This window comes from Python bivittatus, unplaced genomic scaffold (assembly GCF_059951505.1).
Source record: "Python bivittatus isolate LINGU-HERP-01145 unplaced genomic scaffold, Pbiv_v1 ctg000980_np1212, whole genome shotgun sequence".
Lineage (NCBI taxonomy): Eukaryota > Metazoa > Chordata > Lepidosauria > Squamata > Pythonidae > Python > Python bivittatus.
In genome coordinates, this window is record NW_028277125.1 from 36941839 (window position 1) to 36960475 (window position 18637).

Sequence of the window (18637 nt, forward strand, 5' to 3'; positions counted from 1 at the left end):
GACTTGGATTTCAGGTACAGGAAGAATTTAAATGACAGGGGAATTTCCCAACTGAAGTTTCTCGAATGATTTCCCCTTTTGCCATCTCTGCCGGCATGCCGTGAATTCAGTGCCAATGTGAGATTCCCCCTGAAGTGGGCTGGTGAGATAGAGGAGAGGCACTATTGGGAAACAAGGAAGGACAAACACTGTTGGGTCACTGTTTCTGCTAACCCTGCGGAGTCCAGGCTCTCTATAAAAAGGCAAGGCAGCTGAGTCAACAGCCTTCACAGACTCTGCAGGAGCAGTCTGTGACTGACAGCTCTGCAACACCTTGCCTGAAAGCCACCGGAGGGGGGAAAAAATGAAACTTGCCCTCCGAGCCACGCTGTCCTTTGGGCTGCTGGGTAAGTGAATGCAGGCTAACAGATAGTAACAGCTCCAGCATCAGAGTTGCATGATGCAATTAAAAGGGCAACTTCTTTTCAAAAGGAAAACTACTTTTCTAAAGGAAAACCTTTAACTAGGATATTTCTTTCTCTTTTTATTGCATTTATTTTCCACCTTTCCTTTTGATAACTCAGGTTGGCATATATGGGGTCTTCCTTACTTTTATCTTTTCACCAACCCTGAAGGTTGGTTTGGCTAAGAAAAAGACTAGTGTAAACTCACTCAGCAAACTCCATGGTCATATGAGGACCTGAATATAGATTTCCCTCATATAATACCTTACCCACTACACTACACCCACTGCCTTATTTCAGATACTTGTTTTTAAAGAGCTAGACAATTGCAGAAACAATTCCCAGAAATTTCCTTTTTAGCTGGGGACTGGGTCCAAGAATTCTGCCAGCTTCAAACGTATGTTTTTTAAAAGTGAAGATTTAAGCTTCAGTTTAAGCACATGCTGAACCTGGAGCTAGAGTTTCTTACAGTCTGAAATAGGTGATTATTTCATAAATTAATTAGAAGTGAGTTCAGAGCCAATAGAAGAAACTAAAAGAATACTATTTTGATGAAGAAGAGTGCAATATTATATTATTAACTATGAAAACATGTGCTTTGATCAAGGAAAATTAGGGTGAGATTTAAGAAATATTTCCAAGGTAACATGATTGCAAGCTAAAGAAAACTGTAGGAGAGAAATGGTGAATAAGAGTTAGGTTGGTTAGTTATTCCTCTGCCAATTAAATTGTCCCTGCAAATACTTTTTGACTTCTTTCCTGGTGAGATTAGAACAAAATACAGGTAGAAGGGGCAGGTATGAAATTGAATAGACACTCTTCTCATCACAATTAGCCCCTGCAATTGTTTTCTCCTTTCTCCTACACAGGATTACAAAGTAAACCTGAGTGTGGGAAACCCATTATATTTCTTTTGTAATGTGATCTTGAGGACTGAAAATGATGGGATGTGCAACACATCTGAAAGGCAGAAATTTTGGAAAATTGATCTACTTGGCAGTGGCTTTCCTAAGTTTCAGAATAGGAACTTTCTCAGCAACATCAGTAAGCTGAGGCTGTTCCTTGAATTAGGGCTCAACAAAACATTGTATTAACTCTGTTATTTTAAATAACATGCCCACATTTTTTAAAATCCCTCTGTGCAAATTTTGGGGCTGGAATCAAGATCATGAGACAAGTATGTAAGGAAAGGGCAGGTTAACACAATCTTCCTCTGATCTTATAAAAATCTCAATAAAAGTTCTTTTACAGAACAGATAATCAGATGTCCCCAGATTCAGTTCAATTGCCAATATCCACAACCAGCAGAGTTAATGGCAAGGGATTGTGCAGGGACCCAGAATGTCTATTTCAAAGGTTGTCAATCTTTTCATGTGATACTCACCATCACGCATTGGTGCAAGTTACTGAGTAATAAAAATAATGAACATTTATAATGTAAAGGAGAATATGAAAATTACATGCATGCCATGAGTTGACATGTGATGCCTGGTACACAGCTAACATGAATTGCTGCAACACAGCTGTAATTCAGCAGAGATTGAAAAACCACAACATATGCAATGGATTGATATGCATATGTAATACAAAGTGACCCCAAATGTTCTATATTATATTGGTAGAAATCATGACAGATAATGAAATTGCTCTAAGCAGAGTTAGCTTTTCATTATCCTAGGACACAATGTAATACAGTACATAACTTAGGACAAGTTTTTTGTAGGCTGGTTGAAGAGCAGAACTCTGATGGGGAAATTGCTAAACAGTGCACAGCTTAAAGAAAAATTCAAATACTGGGCAAGATCATCTATCTAATATGCATCTAGCTACAGCTAAGAAACCTTTTGAACTTATTATGGTAAATCAGAAATAGGCAACCTGGGACCATTTAGATGTTTTAGACAATGTCCCTGTAGGTGGGTGTGTGCCTTCAAGTCAGTTTTTGACTCCTGGTGACCACCTGGACAAGTCCCTGCAGTTTTCTTGGCACGTTTTTCAGAAGTAGTTTGCCATTGCCTGCTTCCTAGGGCTGAGAGAGAGTGACTGGCCCAAGGTCATCCAGCTGGCTTTGTGTCTAAGACAGGACTAGAACTCATGGTTTCTATTTGGATGCCTTAACCACTACACCAAACTGGCTCATCCTTTACTATTGACTATTTTGGTTAAGTGTATGGGAATCGTAGTAGAACATCTAGAGAACATCGGATTGCCTACCTGAAATCTAAATTATCTGTATATTAAAAATCAGACTGGGTCTTTTTTGTTTTGTTTTGCTGTTTCTTGTTTTGTTTTTGCAATTGAGCTTGTTTTGCCATAAACATTACTATTAGAGTCAAGTAAAGTGATTTGCTAAAAAAGCTATTTGCTTTTAAAGATCTGTATGAAGCTGGTAGAAGAGATCATGCAGTAGCACTGCCTATATTTAAGGGATGCCAGAAAGGTTGGAAAAAATATAGAATTGATATCTTGATTAGATAGCAGGTAAGAGCCTGACATGATAACACAGAGGCTTTGATGGTCATTAGATAAAACTGGTACAAAACAGTGCAGTTAGATTGTCTTTTGGTGTACACTTTATAGATTATTTTACACTTATTCTATATCATTGAACAGGTATCAAGTGCATTTCTGGATCCAGTTTTAATATACTGGTTCTTAATATAAAGTCCTAAATTGTTTGGGGCCAGAATATACTGAAAAAGCCATATCCTTACATATGTACTTGCCATATATTTTGGTATGAGGCCCTGTTATATGTCCCACCAATGAAATAATTTAGATGATGGAAAATGTGTGACTTCTGTAGCAGCACCATGATTAAGTAACTTCTTCCCTAAGGAGTTTAGATTATCCTCTTCACTGATTAGTTCTGTGGGATAACAAGAACATTCCTGTTCTGCTCAATATGTATTGTTTTTTAATGTTTGGCAGCCAGTTTTACTCTCTGGAAAGTTTTTAAGTCTGTTTTTAATCTTAATTGCATTTAAATTGCTTTAATGACTGATTCATATCCCTTACTGAAGCCCAAAAGACCATTTCTAAACTGTTTTGCAAAATATAAAATCTTCTCAGTAATTTATCTATAATGTATTGCTAAAGAGTGCAATCCTTTTTTCTATCATTTAGCATGCTAATCACCTCCACAGATCACCACTTTTTCATATAATAATAATGTAATTGTAATTTGTTAGCCATTTAGATATGCAGTATCCACAATCTTATTTCTAGTTAATTTCATTTATTAACTTTCTTACTCTGTGTCTGCTTTTCCTACATGATCTTAAACTGAAATTGGATTTCAACTGGATTTTAGGAGTGTCTGCTGACATATCTTCAAACAGAGGACTACCTTTTGGAAACTAGAAAAGATACACTATCTATATACAAAATCTGTGCTGCTTCTATGTTCTACAAAATTAGTAGTAAATATAATCTTACATATAAAATGGACTGTGAATATCAGGTGACAGAGCCTCTGTTCAATAAGTGTGGCGACCCAAATATTTATATATAATCCAGATATTCCTGTCTATGGGGTGCAAAGTATCACCCCTACAGTCAATAAAAATGAATTTAATCCACTGCAGTTCAGTAATCCTTTTAATCTGATTTCGTAAGTAATTTAAATGTGGAGAAAAGCTTCAATCAGGCAGCGCTATCAACCATTGTTTTAAGAACTGTGATATTAACATTATTTGCCCCTTTTTCATTCTTTCCATAGCTCTGTGTCTTGCAACTTCTTCTGTAAGATGGTGCACAATATCCAATGAAGAGCAGGCAAAATGCACAAGGCTGCAACAGGAATGCTTTCCCCCCCAACAATCCAAGGAATTGCCAGTACTGAATTGTGTGAGGAAGACTGATCACCAGGACTGCATAAGAGCTATTAAAGTAAGTGACCACTGAAAGCTGGATAGGAAAGCTGGAGAATTTCCCTGAGTTCATTGTGCAAGGCAACCCAATTTTTTATCCCCCTGCAAAGAATGATTGATTTGAAAGGTTCTGGATGGAGATAAAAAGAGGAGCAAGTAGAAAATAGAATCTGATACAGGATTCTGATCCTGTATACAAATCTGATACATGGAAGCAGAGTTTGGAGGAATTTGCCTGGACAATGGGAAAGCTGACATAGCCTGAAATGATGGAATCAATATAAAATAGTTTTGTCCATTTATTGGATTTTCAGATAGCAGGATCAGCCATTCACTGCTTGCATGTTTTAATTGTTACATCAATAAAATGTTACCTACAGGGGGTCTGCAGGGGGTAGTCAAAAAAATCAAAAGACAACCATGACCATGCGATTGAAACTTTCCTTTCCTTTCCTTTCCTTTCCTTTCCTTTCCTTTCCTTTCCTTTCCTTTCCTTTCCTTTCCTTTCCTTTCCTTTCCTTTCCTTTCCTTTCCTTTCCTTTCCTTTCCTTTCCTTTCCTTTCCTTTCCTTTCCTTTCCTTTCCTTTCCTTCCCTTCCCTTCCCTTCCCTTCCCTTCCCTTCCCTTCCCTTCCCTTCCCTTCCCTTCCCTTCCCTTCCCTTCAAACAATATGTAACAAAGGGGACATGCTTCAATCACACAGTTGTGGCTACCATCTTGACTTTCTTGATCCCCTCTGTGGATGCCCTTGAATTTGACCAGATGGCAACTTAAGAATCTGACCTATAGGCCCAGTGGTCAGTTCAAGATAGCTGTATCACTCTTCATGGCAAACATGTTTGTGAAAGAACAGGAAGTCATGTTAATTTCCAGTTCTAGTAAAAAACAAGGAGATATAACTATCACATATTCATGACATTTTTTATGCCAAAGAAATATTCTCTCCTTATTTTTCTATTTTTACGTTTTTTAGAACTCGGAGGCAGATGCCATCACCTTAGATGCTGGTCTTATTGCGGAAGCAGGGCTGAGCCCTTACAATCTAAAGCCTATTGTAGCTGAAGTTCATAAAAAAGGTTCAGAAGGTAAATCTGAATTTACTGATTTGAAAATGCAGAAAGACTGTATAATTCATCCAATGGCTGCTCATGGGGGCGGGGGGATGATTATGTGGGTCCTTCTCTGTCATGGGACCTGTCCTATGGAACAGCCATCTCTCAGAGATATGAATAACTCCAACCATACTGGCCTTTCGGAAAGCCGTGAAAACCTGGCTCTCCCCCAAGGCACTGGGGCCAGGTTATTATTTTGGGAGCTCTGGTGTGGACATACAGCGTAGATGTTTTGTTTTTAATGAGAAGGCCTTGACCTGGATTTTTGTTTGTCCTATTATTGCTGATGTTTGGTATCTACAGTTTTGTTGGATAGGTGGGTGAACTTACAAATTTGATAAAGAAGTAAAGAAAGAATTGCTAACATGAATGCAACTGAATACGTAGGTTGCTGTAGCTCCCATGCAGAATCTACTTGGAGATTCAGACAAAGCCATCAGGGACCAGATCTGGAGATCTAGTGCATGCCGAGTTTATGCTCTAGTCCAATGTTTCTCAAACTTGGCAACTTAAGATGTGTGGACTTCCCCAGGCTGGCTGGGGAATTCTGGGAGTTGGAGTCCACACATCTTAAAGTTGCCAAGTTTGAGAAACACTGCTGTAGTGCTAAATTAATGGTCTTTCCTGATACTGGCTCCTGGAGGCTCCAGATATATCAGAGGATGAGATTTGGATCTGTGATACAAGGATGCAGCAGTAGGATAATTTGACACACTCAGGGTTTTCTGCTCTGCAGCCTTAAGCTGCTGGACTCCTGCATACAAACCTCTGGAAACTAAGCCAGCTTAAATCCCCTTTCTGAATTTCAGTTCTTTCCTCTGCTTTAGTCATGATGGTGGCCTGATGTTCTCTGTGAACCACATTTACCACAGCCCACAACTGGTGAAGTCCTCTGGACTGATCAAAAGAAAAAGCTTGTCCTTCCTCCTTTTTCAGATACAGTCTCCTTGTTTTACATTTGCTGTGTTCAATTTCACCTTAACGCAATTATGGGTGTTTTAGTCTTTAATTTATTTAATTCATTTATACAAATAGTTTCAGCCTATTAACCTTACAAATAATTATAATAGAAGTACGTTGGCAGTCCCAGTCATAAATGTATATTAGTTTTGCTTAATACAGCCAGCTGATTCGTCTATGGCATAAGATGTTACATGAATTGAATTCACATGATCTGTTGGAAATAGCCAGAGGCTATCACCATAAGGAGAAGCAGAAATATTCTTTACTGTTACGCTATGGACCTATATTTGATTTTCCCTTCTCTCCTTGTCAGAAACTACTACGAGTTATTATGCTATTGCTGTTGTAAAGAAAGGAACTATCTCTTCACTTAGTGAGCTCAAAAATAAGAAATCTTGTCACACCGGTTTCGACAGATCTGCAGGCTGGAATATCCCAATAGGAACTTTACTGCGTGTGGGTCTGATAAAATGGGAAGGAGTAGAAGTAGAACCTGTACAACTGGGTAAGAAAAGATATCTATTTGTTTGTCTTTGTCTCTATCTGTCTCCCTCTATCCATCCACCCATCACATGTATACCTCTCAGGGAACTCAAGACAATGTATATTTTATCTCTAAAACAGCAACCCCATGTGGTGGGTTGGGCTCAAAGAGAGTCCACTATAGCCCAGGTCCTATAGTGATCTATGTATTTCAGTGGCTACTGGGAGATCTGAGTCTTGTTAATCAGATTTACTTAAAACTTTAAGCAGTAACCAATTTGTAGCAAAATCAATAAACTTCAATATAAATACAGTTATATTAAAATCTTGGAGGTGTACTTTGAGTTTAGTGAGGCAGATTTAGTAAGTAAAATATATTCTAATAACCATAGATATAATACAGGCATAATACCTAATACACAACACATAAAGTAAAAGGCGAAAAACCAAATTGATCTACTGTAAATAAAATTATAGCTATATTAAATATATATCCAAAGTCACCACATGACTACATCAGGATTTAAATTCCACTACAGAGGACAAAACGTATATTTCCACAATATAAGGACAGCAATTGTTATCATGGACTTTATCATACATTACTCCTATTAAGTGGGGGGGGGAGTAATTTTGTTTCCATATCTGAAATAATATCATTAATATAAAAACTGAACAGGAAGGAAGGCAGTAAACAGCCCTGTTTGATTTCTCAAGTTCAGTTAAAACTAGACTCTGCTCAACCCACTCTCACTTTACCTATGAGGTTAGAATGCAATTCAATCAATAACATGAAGCCATCTAATGATATTGGTTCTCCCAAGTTTTCCCCACAATTTAGATCTATTGATTGAATCAAAGGATGATGAAGCATAAATGCAACATAAAAATATTTGCTATGGCCATTAGTATATTTTTGCACCAAATCCTTCAGGGTGATACAGTGGTCTGCTGTGCTATAATCTGTGCTAAAGTCTGCTTGCTCTGGGTGATAGGGATTCACAAAATCGGCCCAGTTCTCCAACTTGTTTAGAAGATATGGAGGATATGTTGGAGAATATTCCAATAGATTAATTGTGCAACAATTGGAGGGCTCCTGTTGCTTGCCTTGGGCATATCATACTTTGTTTCCAACTGGTATAGATAGCATAGGTATGATCAATTTCTGGAAAAAAAAATAGAAAAAAGGGGGATGATCAATGAATATTCACTTTACAAACCAGGAAGTTTCCCGAGAGTCACAGCTTCAATCAGCATTTTTGGGCTGAGGGTACAGGCCACTCTGGAAATAAGACTAATTTAGGAAGTGGATATTTTTGGATTAATTCATGTTGGGTACTACTGTAGATGGACAAGGAAGAGTAGAATTGTATCTCAGTGTGGAATATTTGTAACTGTGGTGGGATTGCATGCATATAAATCAAATGACACCAAAGCCTCCTGTTATTTTTTCTGTATACTGGGTTAAGAACACCCAGTTTACAGATGACCCATAGTTAAAAATGGAGCCTATGTTAGCAAAATTTGAGTTAAATACACAATGATTCAAGTTTAATACACAATGGTTCGAGTTCATAACACAATACTACTTATACAATATTATACAACAATACTATTCTGGATTACATAGAAATTTGACTTAAGGACAGACCTTGGGAATGGAACTTGTCCTTAAACTGGGGACTACCTTACTGTGGAAATCCATCTCTCTCCATTAGTCCTTGTAATAGCAGAGTTTCTTGGCTTTTAGCAAGTGCTCATATTGAGAATAGAATTGTATCAAAAGTTGAAGTGAGGTTTCAGATCTATTCTCTTTAACTCTGGTTTGAAGTTTTTGCAAGCTGGTATCATAAACCTGCATTTCTAATCAAACCAATCTGTCTTTGAATAATTTCTCTGAAACTTACCAACTGTACTTAGTTGGAATTCATAATGGAAATAATATTAGAGAAAGCATCATAAACGCTTACATTTATGAAATTGCATAATGCTTCTCAGTAAGGCCAATACTTCATTTAAAACATTATTTATCCTGGACAGAATTGTCCAAAATAAATTATACCGCAGGAGGAACTGACAATTCAGAAATGGTAATTAATAAGAGCAAATGATTACTTTCTGATCTGTCATGTGTATCAGAAGAGCAGAGCTGGAAAGGATAGTCAAGATACCAGAAAATAATCAATGTCTCTGGCAGCATTAAAGCTTAGAAAAGTATGCACTCCGTGTGAATTGTCCTAACAGATATATTGAAGTTGAGGAGGGTTTATGTATAATCTCTAGAATTCCCAAAGACAAAAAGCAATGTGTTTATTTATTATTTATATATCAAATTTGTCACTGCCCATCTCATTGAAACAACTCTGGGCGGTTTACAGCAGAGATAAAATCAATTAAAATACAATATAAAAACAATCTTAATAATAAATTCCAAGAATGATGGAGAATTGGCAAATAAGTCAGGGAGCGTCATCAGGGTGCTAACTACCCCCAGGGACGATTAAAACTCCTATCCCCCATGCAAACTAGTATGAAGTGTTTATGACTATGGTAAAGCAAGGATAGTTTGCAATGACAGAACTGTATGGTTATATAGAGAGATTGAGTGAATGTAAACTAATTTTATATACACTTCTTTTTCTTTTTCTTATGTATTTAATTTCTTTGGTGTGTTATTTATTACCCCTTTTCTGTGCTCTACACAAGTTGCTTACTCCAAAAGAAAACAGTGTGACGTGTGTGTGTGTTTATATTTATGTCTAGGAATATTTCTTTGTTTTTTTCTTTTTTTTGCTTCTCCATACAACCACAACTAAAATGTTCCACATATAAGACAATATTTTTATTGTTAATACACATTTTGTTGCCTTATGTAGTTATGGGGCAGGATGTGAGAAGTGTGTCTTCTTATAGAACCGTGTAGGGACCATTGGATTAACTTTCTCAGTTTGTATGCAGCTGCTGCCTGTTAGTAACATATGAGTGAGATTTGTGATCCAGCAAATCCTTTGACATCACAGGGGAACCTGGAGTCTTTCGTTTTGATTTTGTTTTCTAACTGCTTCCTGTTGAAGGAAAAAGGTGCCCCTGTCAGTCTTGAATATATTAAGACTTCAAGAGAGCCACGTGAGGCACAGTATGATCAATCCAATTCTGAAAGAAACTTGGAGAATGCAATTTAATTATAACGAACTGTCAATGACCAACCCGTCTGATTTTCTTTTATAGCTGTAGCAAGATATTTCAGTGTTTCGTGTGTCCCAGGTGTCAAAGATGTACCAAATCTCTGCCGTTTATGTGCTGGAAACTGTGACCGGAATGACCCCTATGCTGGATATTCAGGAGCCTTTGAGTAAGTGGCACATCCTTTTTCACATAAGCAGTGGGAAACAGCTTCTATAATGCTTCATAACTATTTCCAAAATATCTTTTATAAGATAAATATGCCCTTGACTTAAGCTATTAAGCTATTAAGCTATTATATATTTTTTTTTTTTTATAGAATAAAAGACAAATCAAAAGAAAAAAAGGAAAGAAAGAAAAAGAGAGAAAGAAATAAGAAAGTGCAGGAAATGAAAAAGAAAGAAAAAAACTAAAGAAATATATTAATGACTTCCGACTTTTTTCCACAATTACAATCTTATTGTCCCACCTCCCTTTTAGATGTTATACAAGTCCCTTTAGCCCCTCATTTAATCCACATCTTCCTTAATCTCCGAATCCATAAATCATTTCATTTCTTCTTTCAGCAAAACTCTATATACGGTTTCCAGTCTTTCAGAAAAGTTTTTGTTGTTTTTTCTCTGACCAAACAGATCAGTTCTTGCCATTTCAACGGTCTTCAATAACTATCAACCAGTCTCCAGTCTTCCCTTTCTGTGGAAGGTTGTTGAGAAAGTGGTTGGTCTGCAGCTATTGAGAACCCTGGAGAAAACTGATTATCTAGACCCATTTCAGTCAGGTTTCAGGCTGAGATTTAGTACTGAGACAGTTTTGGTCACATCTGTAGATGATCTGTAGTGGAGTTGGGATGGAGGTGGTACATTAGTCATTTTCCCCCGATGCACAGCATTATGATCTAGCCTTTTTTGTTCTTGTTTATTACTTCTAGTTATTAATATGTAAGCTGCCTGCAGTTACCTGCGTGACTAAAGCATCATACAACCTGTTCAATCAATCAGTCCTATAACTGTGTGCAGCAAGAAGTAGGCTATATATTTTTACATGACAACAGTATTAAATTCTTCTATTGTATTGGATAATGGAATTCTACTTTAAATGTTAGCTATAGCGAATCTTTTGGAACATATATGTTCTCTGCGCTTTATCCATCTCTTCCAGGATATCCCTTTTTCAGTAACAAGATGTAAGTCAGTAGTTCATCTCTTGCCTTACTTACCAAAGGTTTCAGGTTCTTCAGCTAGGCACAATTTTGATTTCCAGTCTTCATTGATGGCAAAGGGTTTTGCCCAAGATCCTAAAGAGCTGCTGCCAGTTTGTTTGGACAATATTGGGCTAGATGGACCAACCATCTAATTGCCTAACCAGAGAGAAATCAATTGTCTTACTCCTGCCTTAATTATTCTTCCATATTCTCACTACTCATTTCCTGTAAAAGATGTTAAGTTCTTTATTCAGTTCATATTTATTCATTCTGTTGGCAATAAACAATAATTGAACTATGACATCTGCACTGCCAGCTCAAGGATATATGGTGCCACCTCCCACCGATACGAAGATTTGCATTTTTAGAATAGCCTTTAGAATAGTTTTTGGAAGGAGGGGCAGTGTTGGCACACCCTAAGCTTTGGTGTCTTAAGCCAGTACCTTGTTGCCCCTGTATGCTCAGTTTGGGTAGCTTGTTTCTGTTCTGTTGAAAAACCCGAAAGGTTGGTACAAGCATCATACAATATGCAAGAAATATAATACTTAACCCCACCCCATATTCCTAATATTTTATCCACTGCTTTTTTTTTTTTATAAGGTGTCTGAAATCTGGAGGTGGAGATGTGGCTTTTCTGAATGAAGCAACGGTATTAGGTATGAATTTGGGAAAAAGCTAACCTGTCAGTTTAAGTGCTATTAAGTGCTCATATTTATGACTCTTTGCAGGTGGATTTCATTATATCAAGTATTCATCTATTGGATCCTCAACTCTAGTTTTCTATAGGGGTTCCAGAGAGAACTTGGGGTGTGCTTATATCATCTTTCTTTGTAGATCTTGAATTCTATACATATAATGGCACTGCATAAGTTTTTAAGCAAAGTGTACCAAGCACATTAAACATGGAAATCATGTTATGGGTTATTATATTTGCTTGAATTTAGACAATCAAGGAAACTTTAGGCATGTATTTCCTGAACAACAGTCCATGTTCCAAGAATATGTGATAAATTGGTTTTGAAACAGGAATTTCAAAGCCAGTTTATGATATTTTATGATGGTTTGCAATTGGAAAGAAAAAATGGTGTTGCACTGAATACGCAAAGGAGACAGGGCCCGTTCAGCTGGCCCGCTCCAGGTGATTGGTGGACACAGTGGAGTTCCAGAGAGAGCTTGGGGTTTTCCCTGAGGATTTGGTGGGCAGTTTGGCTGAGGTCCTAGTTGCTGCCTGTAATGGGCAGGTGGCTGGGGCTTTGGATCATATCGCTCCTATATAGCCTCTCCCTTTGCACCGGCCCTGGTGTGCATCTTAGTTTACTGAGCAGCTCCAGGAGATGATGTGCAAGAAGAGATGCCTGGAGCACTGTTGGAGGAAGACTTCAAGTGAGTCTAACTGGACATATTAGGAATTACTTCATGGCAATAGGAGTGGCGAAATGACCTGGTCCCTGTTGGGTACGGAAGGCCCCTTGGAATATCTGTTGGGCTGCTGTAAGGATTATTTAGGCTATCTGGCAAATATTTAGGTTATCTGGACTGAGTAGGTAGGGCAGACCAAGGTGCCTGGGGCATGGTCTGGTGATGTGATCTGGGATAAGTTTGAGTCAGTGACTCCTGAGGAAGTAGACAGGGCACTCTGTGCTGTCAGCTTGGCCACCTGTTTACTGGATCCAGGTCCTTCCTGGGTTGTGAAAGCAGCCAGAGGAGTAACCTGCAATTGGATCCATGGTGTAATGTTGGCCACTTTGACAGATGGGGTGGTGCCCCCAGCCTTGAAAGAGGTGGTGGTGCACCTCCTCCTCAGTAGGCCATCCTTGGACCCAATGGTCTTCAATAACTATCAACCAGTCTCCAATCTTCCCTTTCTGTGGAAGGTTATTGAAAAGGTGGATGGTCTGCAGCTGTTGAAAACCCTGGAGAAAACTGATTATCTAGACCCATTTCAGTCAGGTTTCAGGCTGAGATTTAGTACTGAGACAGGTTTGGTCGCATTTGTAGATGACCTGTAGTGGAACTGGGATGGGGGTGGTGCATCCATCCTTGTGTTCCTTGATCTCTTGGCAGTTTTCAATACTGTCAACCATGGTATCCTTCTGAGCCAACTCTTTGGGTTGGGAATTGGAGGCACTGTTTTGTGGTGGTTCTCTTCCTTTCTCTAGGGCTGGTTCCAGTTGATGTTAGTTGAGAGGGAGAGATTATTCCCTAGGCCCCTCCTGTGGGGAGCCACAAGGTTCTATTCTCTCTCCCCTCCTTTTCAACATCAATGTGAAACTGCTCGGTGAGGTCATCCACTGATTTGGGGTTTGGTATTATCAGTACATCAATGATATCTAATTATATCTTTCAAACCTGGGCAGGCCAAGGGAGGCTGTTGAGGTTGGGTCCTAGTGCTTGGAGGTTGTGAAGGTTTTGGATGGGGGAGGAGCCATCTCTGACTCAATCCTACCAAGATCGAGTGGCTGTGGGTGTTTGGGCCACCCAGCTCTGGGGATATGTCATCTCTGACCTTGGATGGGATGGCACTTCCCCATTCAAGGGTGGTGCACAACTTGGGGGTCTTCCTGGACTCACAGCTATTGCTCATTGAGCAGGTATCAGCTGTGGCCAGGAAGCCCTTTGCACAGCTTCATCTGGTGAGGCACTTGCACCCTTTCCTAGATTGGAGGCCCTTCAGTCACTCATGCTCTGCGCACCTCACAGCTTGACTGCTGCACGTGCTCTACATGGGGCTGCCCTTGAAGACCACCTGGAAGCTTCAACTGGTCTAGAATGCAGCAGCGCGAGCAGTGATCTAATACCTCTGCTTCGCAAGCTGCACTGGTTGCCACTTTGTTTCCAGGTGTCATTCAAGGTGCTGGTTGTTACCTGTAAAGCCTTACATGGCATAAGGAGTTACTTGAGGGACTGCTTATCTCCCATAGTATCTGCCCGGCCAATTCAATCTGGCAGGTTTGGTGTGCTCTCTCTCTCTCTGTCGCAGTGTCTGCCCTATGGAGTGAGGTCCCCACCCCCGGGATCTAAATGGTCCTCACATTGTTGGTGTTTCAAAGGGATCTTCACCCAGGCCTTTGGTGCGGATGACTAAAACCTCCTTTTTACTTAGGTTGTTTTCCTTTGTTTCCACCTGGTTTGTTACCCTGCCATCCCTACCCTTCTTTTTGTTTCTGGTCTTTTTCATTGTCTTTGTTTTTTCCCTTTTAAATAATTTGTTATTAAATAAGCCAAGTGATATATACATTTAATAAATAACAATAACAACAACAACATGATGGAGCCTACTTTGCTTTCTTACTTACACGCACTGTTTGCCTTTTATTCCCCACAGCTGCCAGTCCAGAAGAAAGAAGCAAGTACGAGTTACTTTGTCTTGATGGCTCCACAAGGCCTGTTGAAGAGTATGAACACTGTTTCTGGGCTAAAGTGTCTTCTCATGCTGTGGTGGCCCGATCTGTTGATGGTCGGGCAGATAAAATCTGGGCACTCCTCTCTCATCTATTGGTATTTATCAAGTCTTTCTTTTTTATAAAACAGATCAAAGATTAATATCACAAATATCTTAATTCAAATGTTATGGAGGACTAAAAGAAGAAGAATATATAAAAGCTACTAGTAGGAAAATGTTAACAAGAAAAGGAAATGTCACAAGTAAAGTTGTTTTCACTGATTTTAAAAAGGAGAGAACAAAGAAATAAATAAATTGTTCCTGGCCTGGAACTGTGAGCCATTTCTTTTGCAGCCAGATAGAGAACATGTTAAAATAAGTTCCTTTGTTTGGCAGCACTGTGTTGCTTGGGACATAGTTAATGATTTTCATATAATTGAGCATCAGGCCGACCCATTACTAAAAATAGTAACGAGATCATTGAGATAGTTTCATGGAGGAACTACATATGTTGGGAAATCAGCCAAAGAGACGATGGTTGTAAAATGTCTAACTTTATACCAAAGGCTAAAAAGAATAATTTTGCCGCTACCTTTTTAAAGCAAAAGCTAATAAGCTGCTGCCCAGCCAAAACTATGCTCAAATTCCCAAAAGGGTTTCCCCAAAAGGGTCTGGATGTCTTCAGATGGATGGTTCTAAGGCTTCCAATTAAAGGACAGTGCAACGATTCCATCTGCTTTTTAAATGAACAAAATCATGAGAAAATATGGAAGGGTAACAGGTGAAAACTTTCCTCATCTGAACCCCTCTCCCCCGTAATGTTTCATGAATAAGGCAGAGCGATGATTGAACAATAATAGTATTGTGTGGAAGTCTATTCAGATAAGTTGAGGGTAGCAAACAATTGGAATATTAAAGCTACCCATTGGAAAATAAAAGAAAAATGGAGGAAGAAAAAGAGAACGGTCATGTTTGACTCCTGATAGTGTTCCATGGTTTAAAAAGTCTTCCATTTATTCTATAAATCATTGGAGTGATGAGAATTGGAACAGAACTATATGCAAGGAAAGAGGAGGGAGTCAGAGAATATTTTGGTTGAGATAAAGCCAGAACTGCTACCATTCTCTTTCCAGTTTCAGTTGCAGGCTCTGATTTAGAAAAAAATCAATATTTAATTCTGGATTCATTCAGGCTGTGGTAGTCTTATCTCAAACTTTCTATCTGCAACCTAGCTCCTGAGTTTCTCCATGCAGTTCCATTATCCAGGATGCTTTGTTCTCCCTCATTTCTCTCTTGCCTCTCAGGGGGCTCTGCTCACAATCACTCATGCCCTTGTGACCTCCAGATTAGACTACCACAATGCAGTTTACGTGGGGCTGCCCTTGAAGAGTATTTGGAAACTTCAACTGGTGCAAAATGCAGCGGCGTGGGCAGTTACTGGTGCCAGTTACTCAGCACATGTGACACCACTGGTCCATAAGTTGCATTGGCTTCTGATGTGCTTCCAGGTGCAATTCAAGATGCTGGTTGTCACGTTTAAAGCCCTTCACAGCTTAGGACCAGATTACGTACAGGACCGCCTTTCCCCAATTGTTTCTACCTGGCCTATCCAATCTGTCAGGAAGGGCATGCTCCAGGTCCTGTCAGCTGGGGAGTGTCAGCTGGCGAGGCCTAGAGGAGAGGCTTTTCTGCTGTGGCATCTGCCCTTTCAAACATCATTCTCCCTGAGATTAGACTGGCCCTGTCTCTGTTGGCCTTTCCTAAGGCCTTGAAGCCTGGGGCCCTGGCATGGGTTAGAGCCCGTCTCCTGGTTGTATGGACGATAAGTTAGATCGTGCCCAGCTGCTATGTATTTTTATTTCTGTTTTGTATTATGTATCTTGTGTTTTTATTTGTTTTATTGTAAGCCACCTAGAGTCATGTAAACTGAGAGGGACGACTATAGAGATTGAGTAAAATAAAATAAATAAATATTCCATTCACTTGCATATCTCCATCTCAGCGCACTCTTCTTTGATTCATTTTTCTCTTACTTTAGGAACAGTCCAATCAAGGACAGGCAGCATGCAAGCTTTTTGGCTCCCCTCTAGACTCTGGCAAAGACCTCCTGTTTAAGGATGATGCTTTCAGTCTTGTTCAAGTGCCTGAACTAATGGATGCTCAACTTTACCTGGGTATTGAGTACTATACTGCAATACAGAATCTCAGAAGAGGTAAGCAGGGCAGGAGTCATCATGCATTATGGAGTCCCAGTGATGAACACCAAGTATTGAAAAGAAGGCATTAGAAAGTTGTGACATTTGGTTTACTCACTAACAGCAATACTAGCTTAATTGCTATACAATCTGTTGACTGCTTCTAAAATCTATATGATAGGGAAATTGTCAAAGTAGAAAACGTTTTGCTTTGACTACATCAGTGTAACAACAGGGTTAGGCACAAGTTGTTTGTGGCTAAGGGCCATATTTTAATCTGTTTGGCTAGCTGAGGATAACCCTGAATTAATAAAAAGGGCAATAATATCAAACTGTATGCGATAGGTGGGGGAGCAAAAGTCAGGTGAGGACTGGGATTTTTTCTTCTTGAAAATCACGAGGAAAAACTGTTACAGGCAGTAAATCACAGTCCCCATTTTTTGTGGCATAATGTGGGATGAACTCCAGGCAGGTGGGAAGAAGTTTTTATAAACATTGAATACTAGTTTGATTACAGAGACATACCAGTGAAAATTAAATAGAGCACCATTTAATTTTTCTGTGCTCATGCTGGCGTGACTCTAAGCTGCCTTAAGAAAATCCTGTCGAGACTGAGACACTTTGGCAACAGCTTCCAAAATAGCTAGTCTGGAGAACAGGCCACCATGTCCTCCCATTCTCCTGCTCTCTCTGCATGTGAGACGGTGCATTTGTACACACACATATATAGTACATATATGAGCAGGTATAATACATACATACAGAAACATACATAAAGTGAAGTTAAATTTATAAATACAAGGTTAAAGCATCAAAATGTACATACAGTACATAAGCACTTTTTTTTTTCTTTTTCCAAGTACCTATTTTAGTTTCTGGGCTTTTTTTTTTTTTTTTAAGTACAGGAGTATACCATTTTATCATTTTTCAAATGACTGGAGGTAGAAATGTTTCACTGCCAACTCCCAGGTAGCCCATTTCAGGTTATCTGGGAGCTAGAGCTGAAACATTTCTATGCTAAATAAAATGGCTAAGTATGTAAATCCTGAGCATACAATAAAGAGGTCTAAGGTTTTTCTTCGAGCAGATATGTTTTAATTGGATCATGTAAATGTTGTAATTTCTACTGTTTTCCTGCTATTGCCATTATTAAAATGGCCAAATTACCCTTTAAATGTCTTATTTAATGATGTTCTAGAACAAAAGCAATCCAACTGTTATAAAGTGTAAAATACATGTTTTTGTGTTCTTTTCCCCATTAATTCTAGTCTTGGTGATTTTCCTTATAGCAATCAAGACACTTTAGACTCAGATAGAGTAAGGGGTGTACACTGAAGCTTGCAGTGGTTCTTACATCAGTGGTCTCCATATGCTAGCAATTAATTTGCAACATTATGAGGAATCTGAATGTTTGGTTAACTGAGGTATTTTCTCGTCCTTTAGAAAGACCTACTACAGATCCTGATACAACGAGAAGAGTTGTATGGTGTGCAGTGGGCAAGGCTGAGCAGAAAAAGTGTGATTTGTGGAGTGGACAGAGCAATGGTGCCATTGAGTGTGCTGTTGCAGAAACTACGGAAGACTGCATTGTCAAGATCATAGTAAGTGCTTGAAATTCCCACTGTACTTTTTCACTTTTCACTGAGGCCAGATTTGCACTTTAGTTAAAAGAATGTAAGAAAAAACAGGTTACAGGGTGCAATCCATGAAGAAGGCTAGTAAAATAAACAAGCAGGCTTGTGATTTTGCTAGATCATGTTAATTTAATACACCCATGGAATCCCATGGTATGAGTTTTCATTCT

At 39.0% G+C, this 18637-nt stretch overlaps 1 protein-coding gene across 2 annotated transcripts in view; it reads left to right on the top strand.

Moving 5' to 3' along the window:
• The first annotated feature begins 240 nt into the window (after positions 1–240).
• TF (transferrin) overlaps positions 241–18637 on the top strand; it is a 31971-nt gene continuing 13574 nt past the window's right edge. Inside the window, exons 1-9 of one of the 2 annotated variants that reach the window (XM_007433381.4) lie at positions 241–386; positions 4165–4334; positions 5288–5399; positions 6703–6894; positions 10101–10224; positions 11857–11912; positions 14582–14754; positions 16677–16851; positions 18277–18434. In XM_007433381.4, coding sequence (XP_007433443.1) covers positions 344–386; positions 4165–4334; positions 5288–5399; positions 6703–6894; positions 10101–10224; positions 11857–11912; positions 14582–14754; positions 16677–16851; positions 18277–18434 — 1203 coding nt within the window. In that variant the 5' untranslated portion in view covers positions 241–343. The remainder of the gene's footprint in view (positions 387–4164; positions 4335–5287; positions 5400–6702; positions 6895–10100; positions 10225–11856; positions 11913–14581; positions 14755–16676; positions 16852–18276; positions 18435–18637) is intronic. The other variant, NM_001291386.1, reaches the window with a different exon arrangement.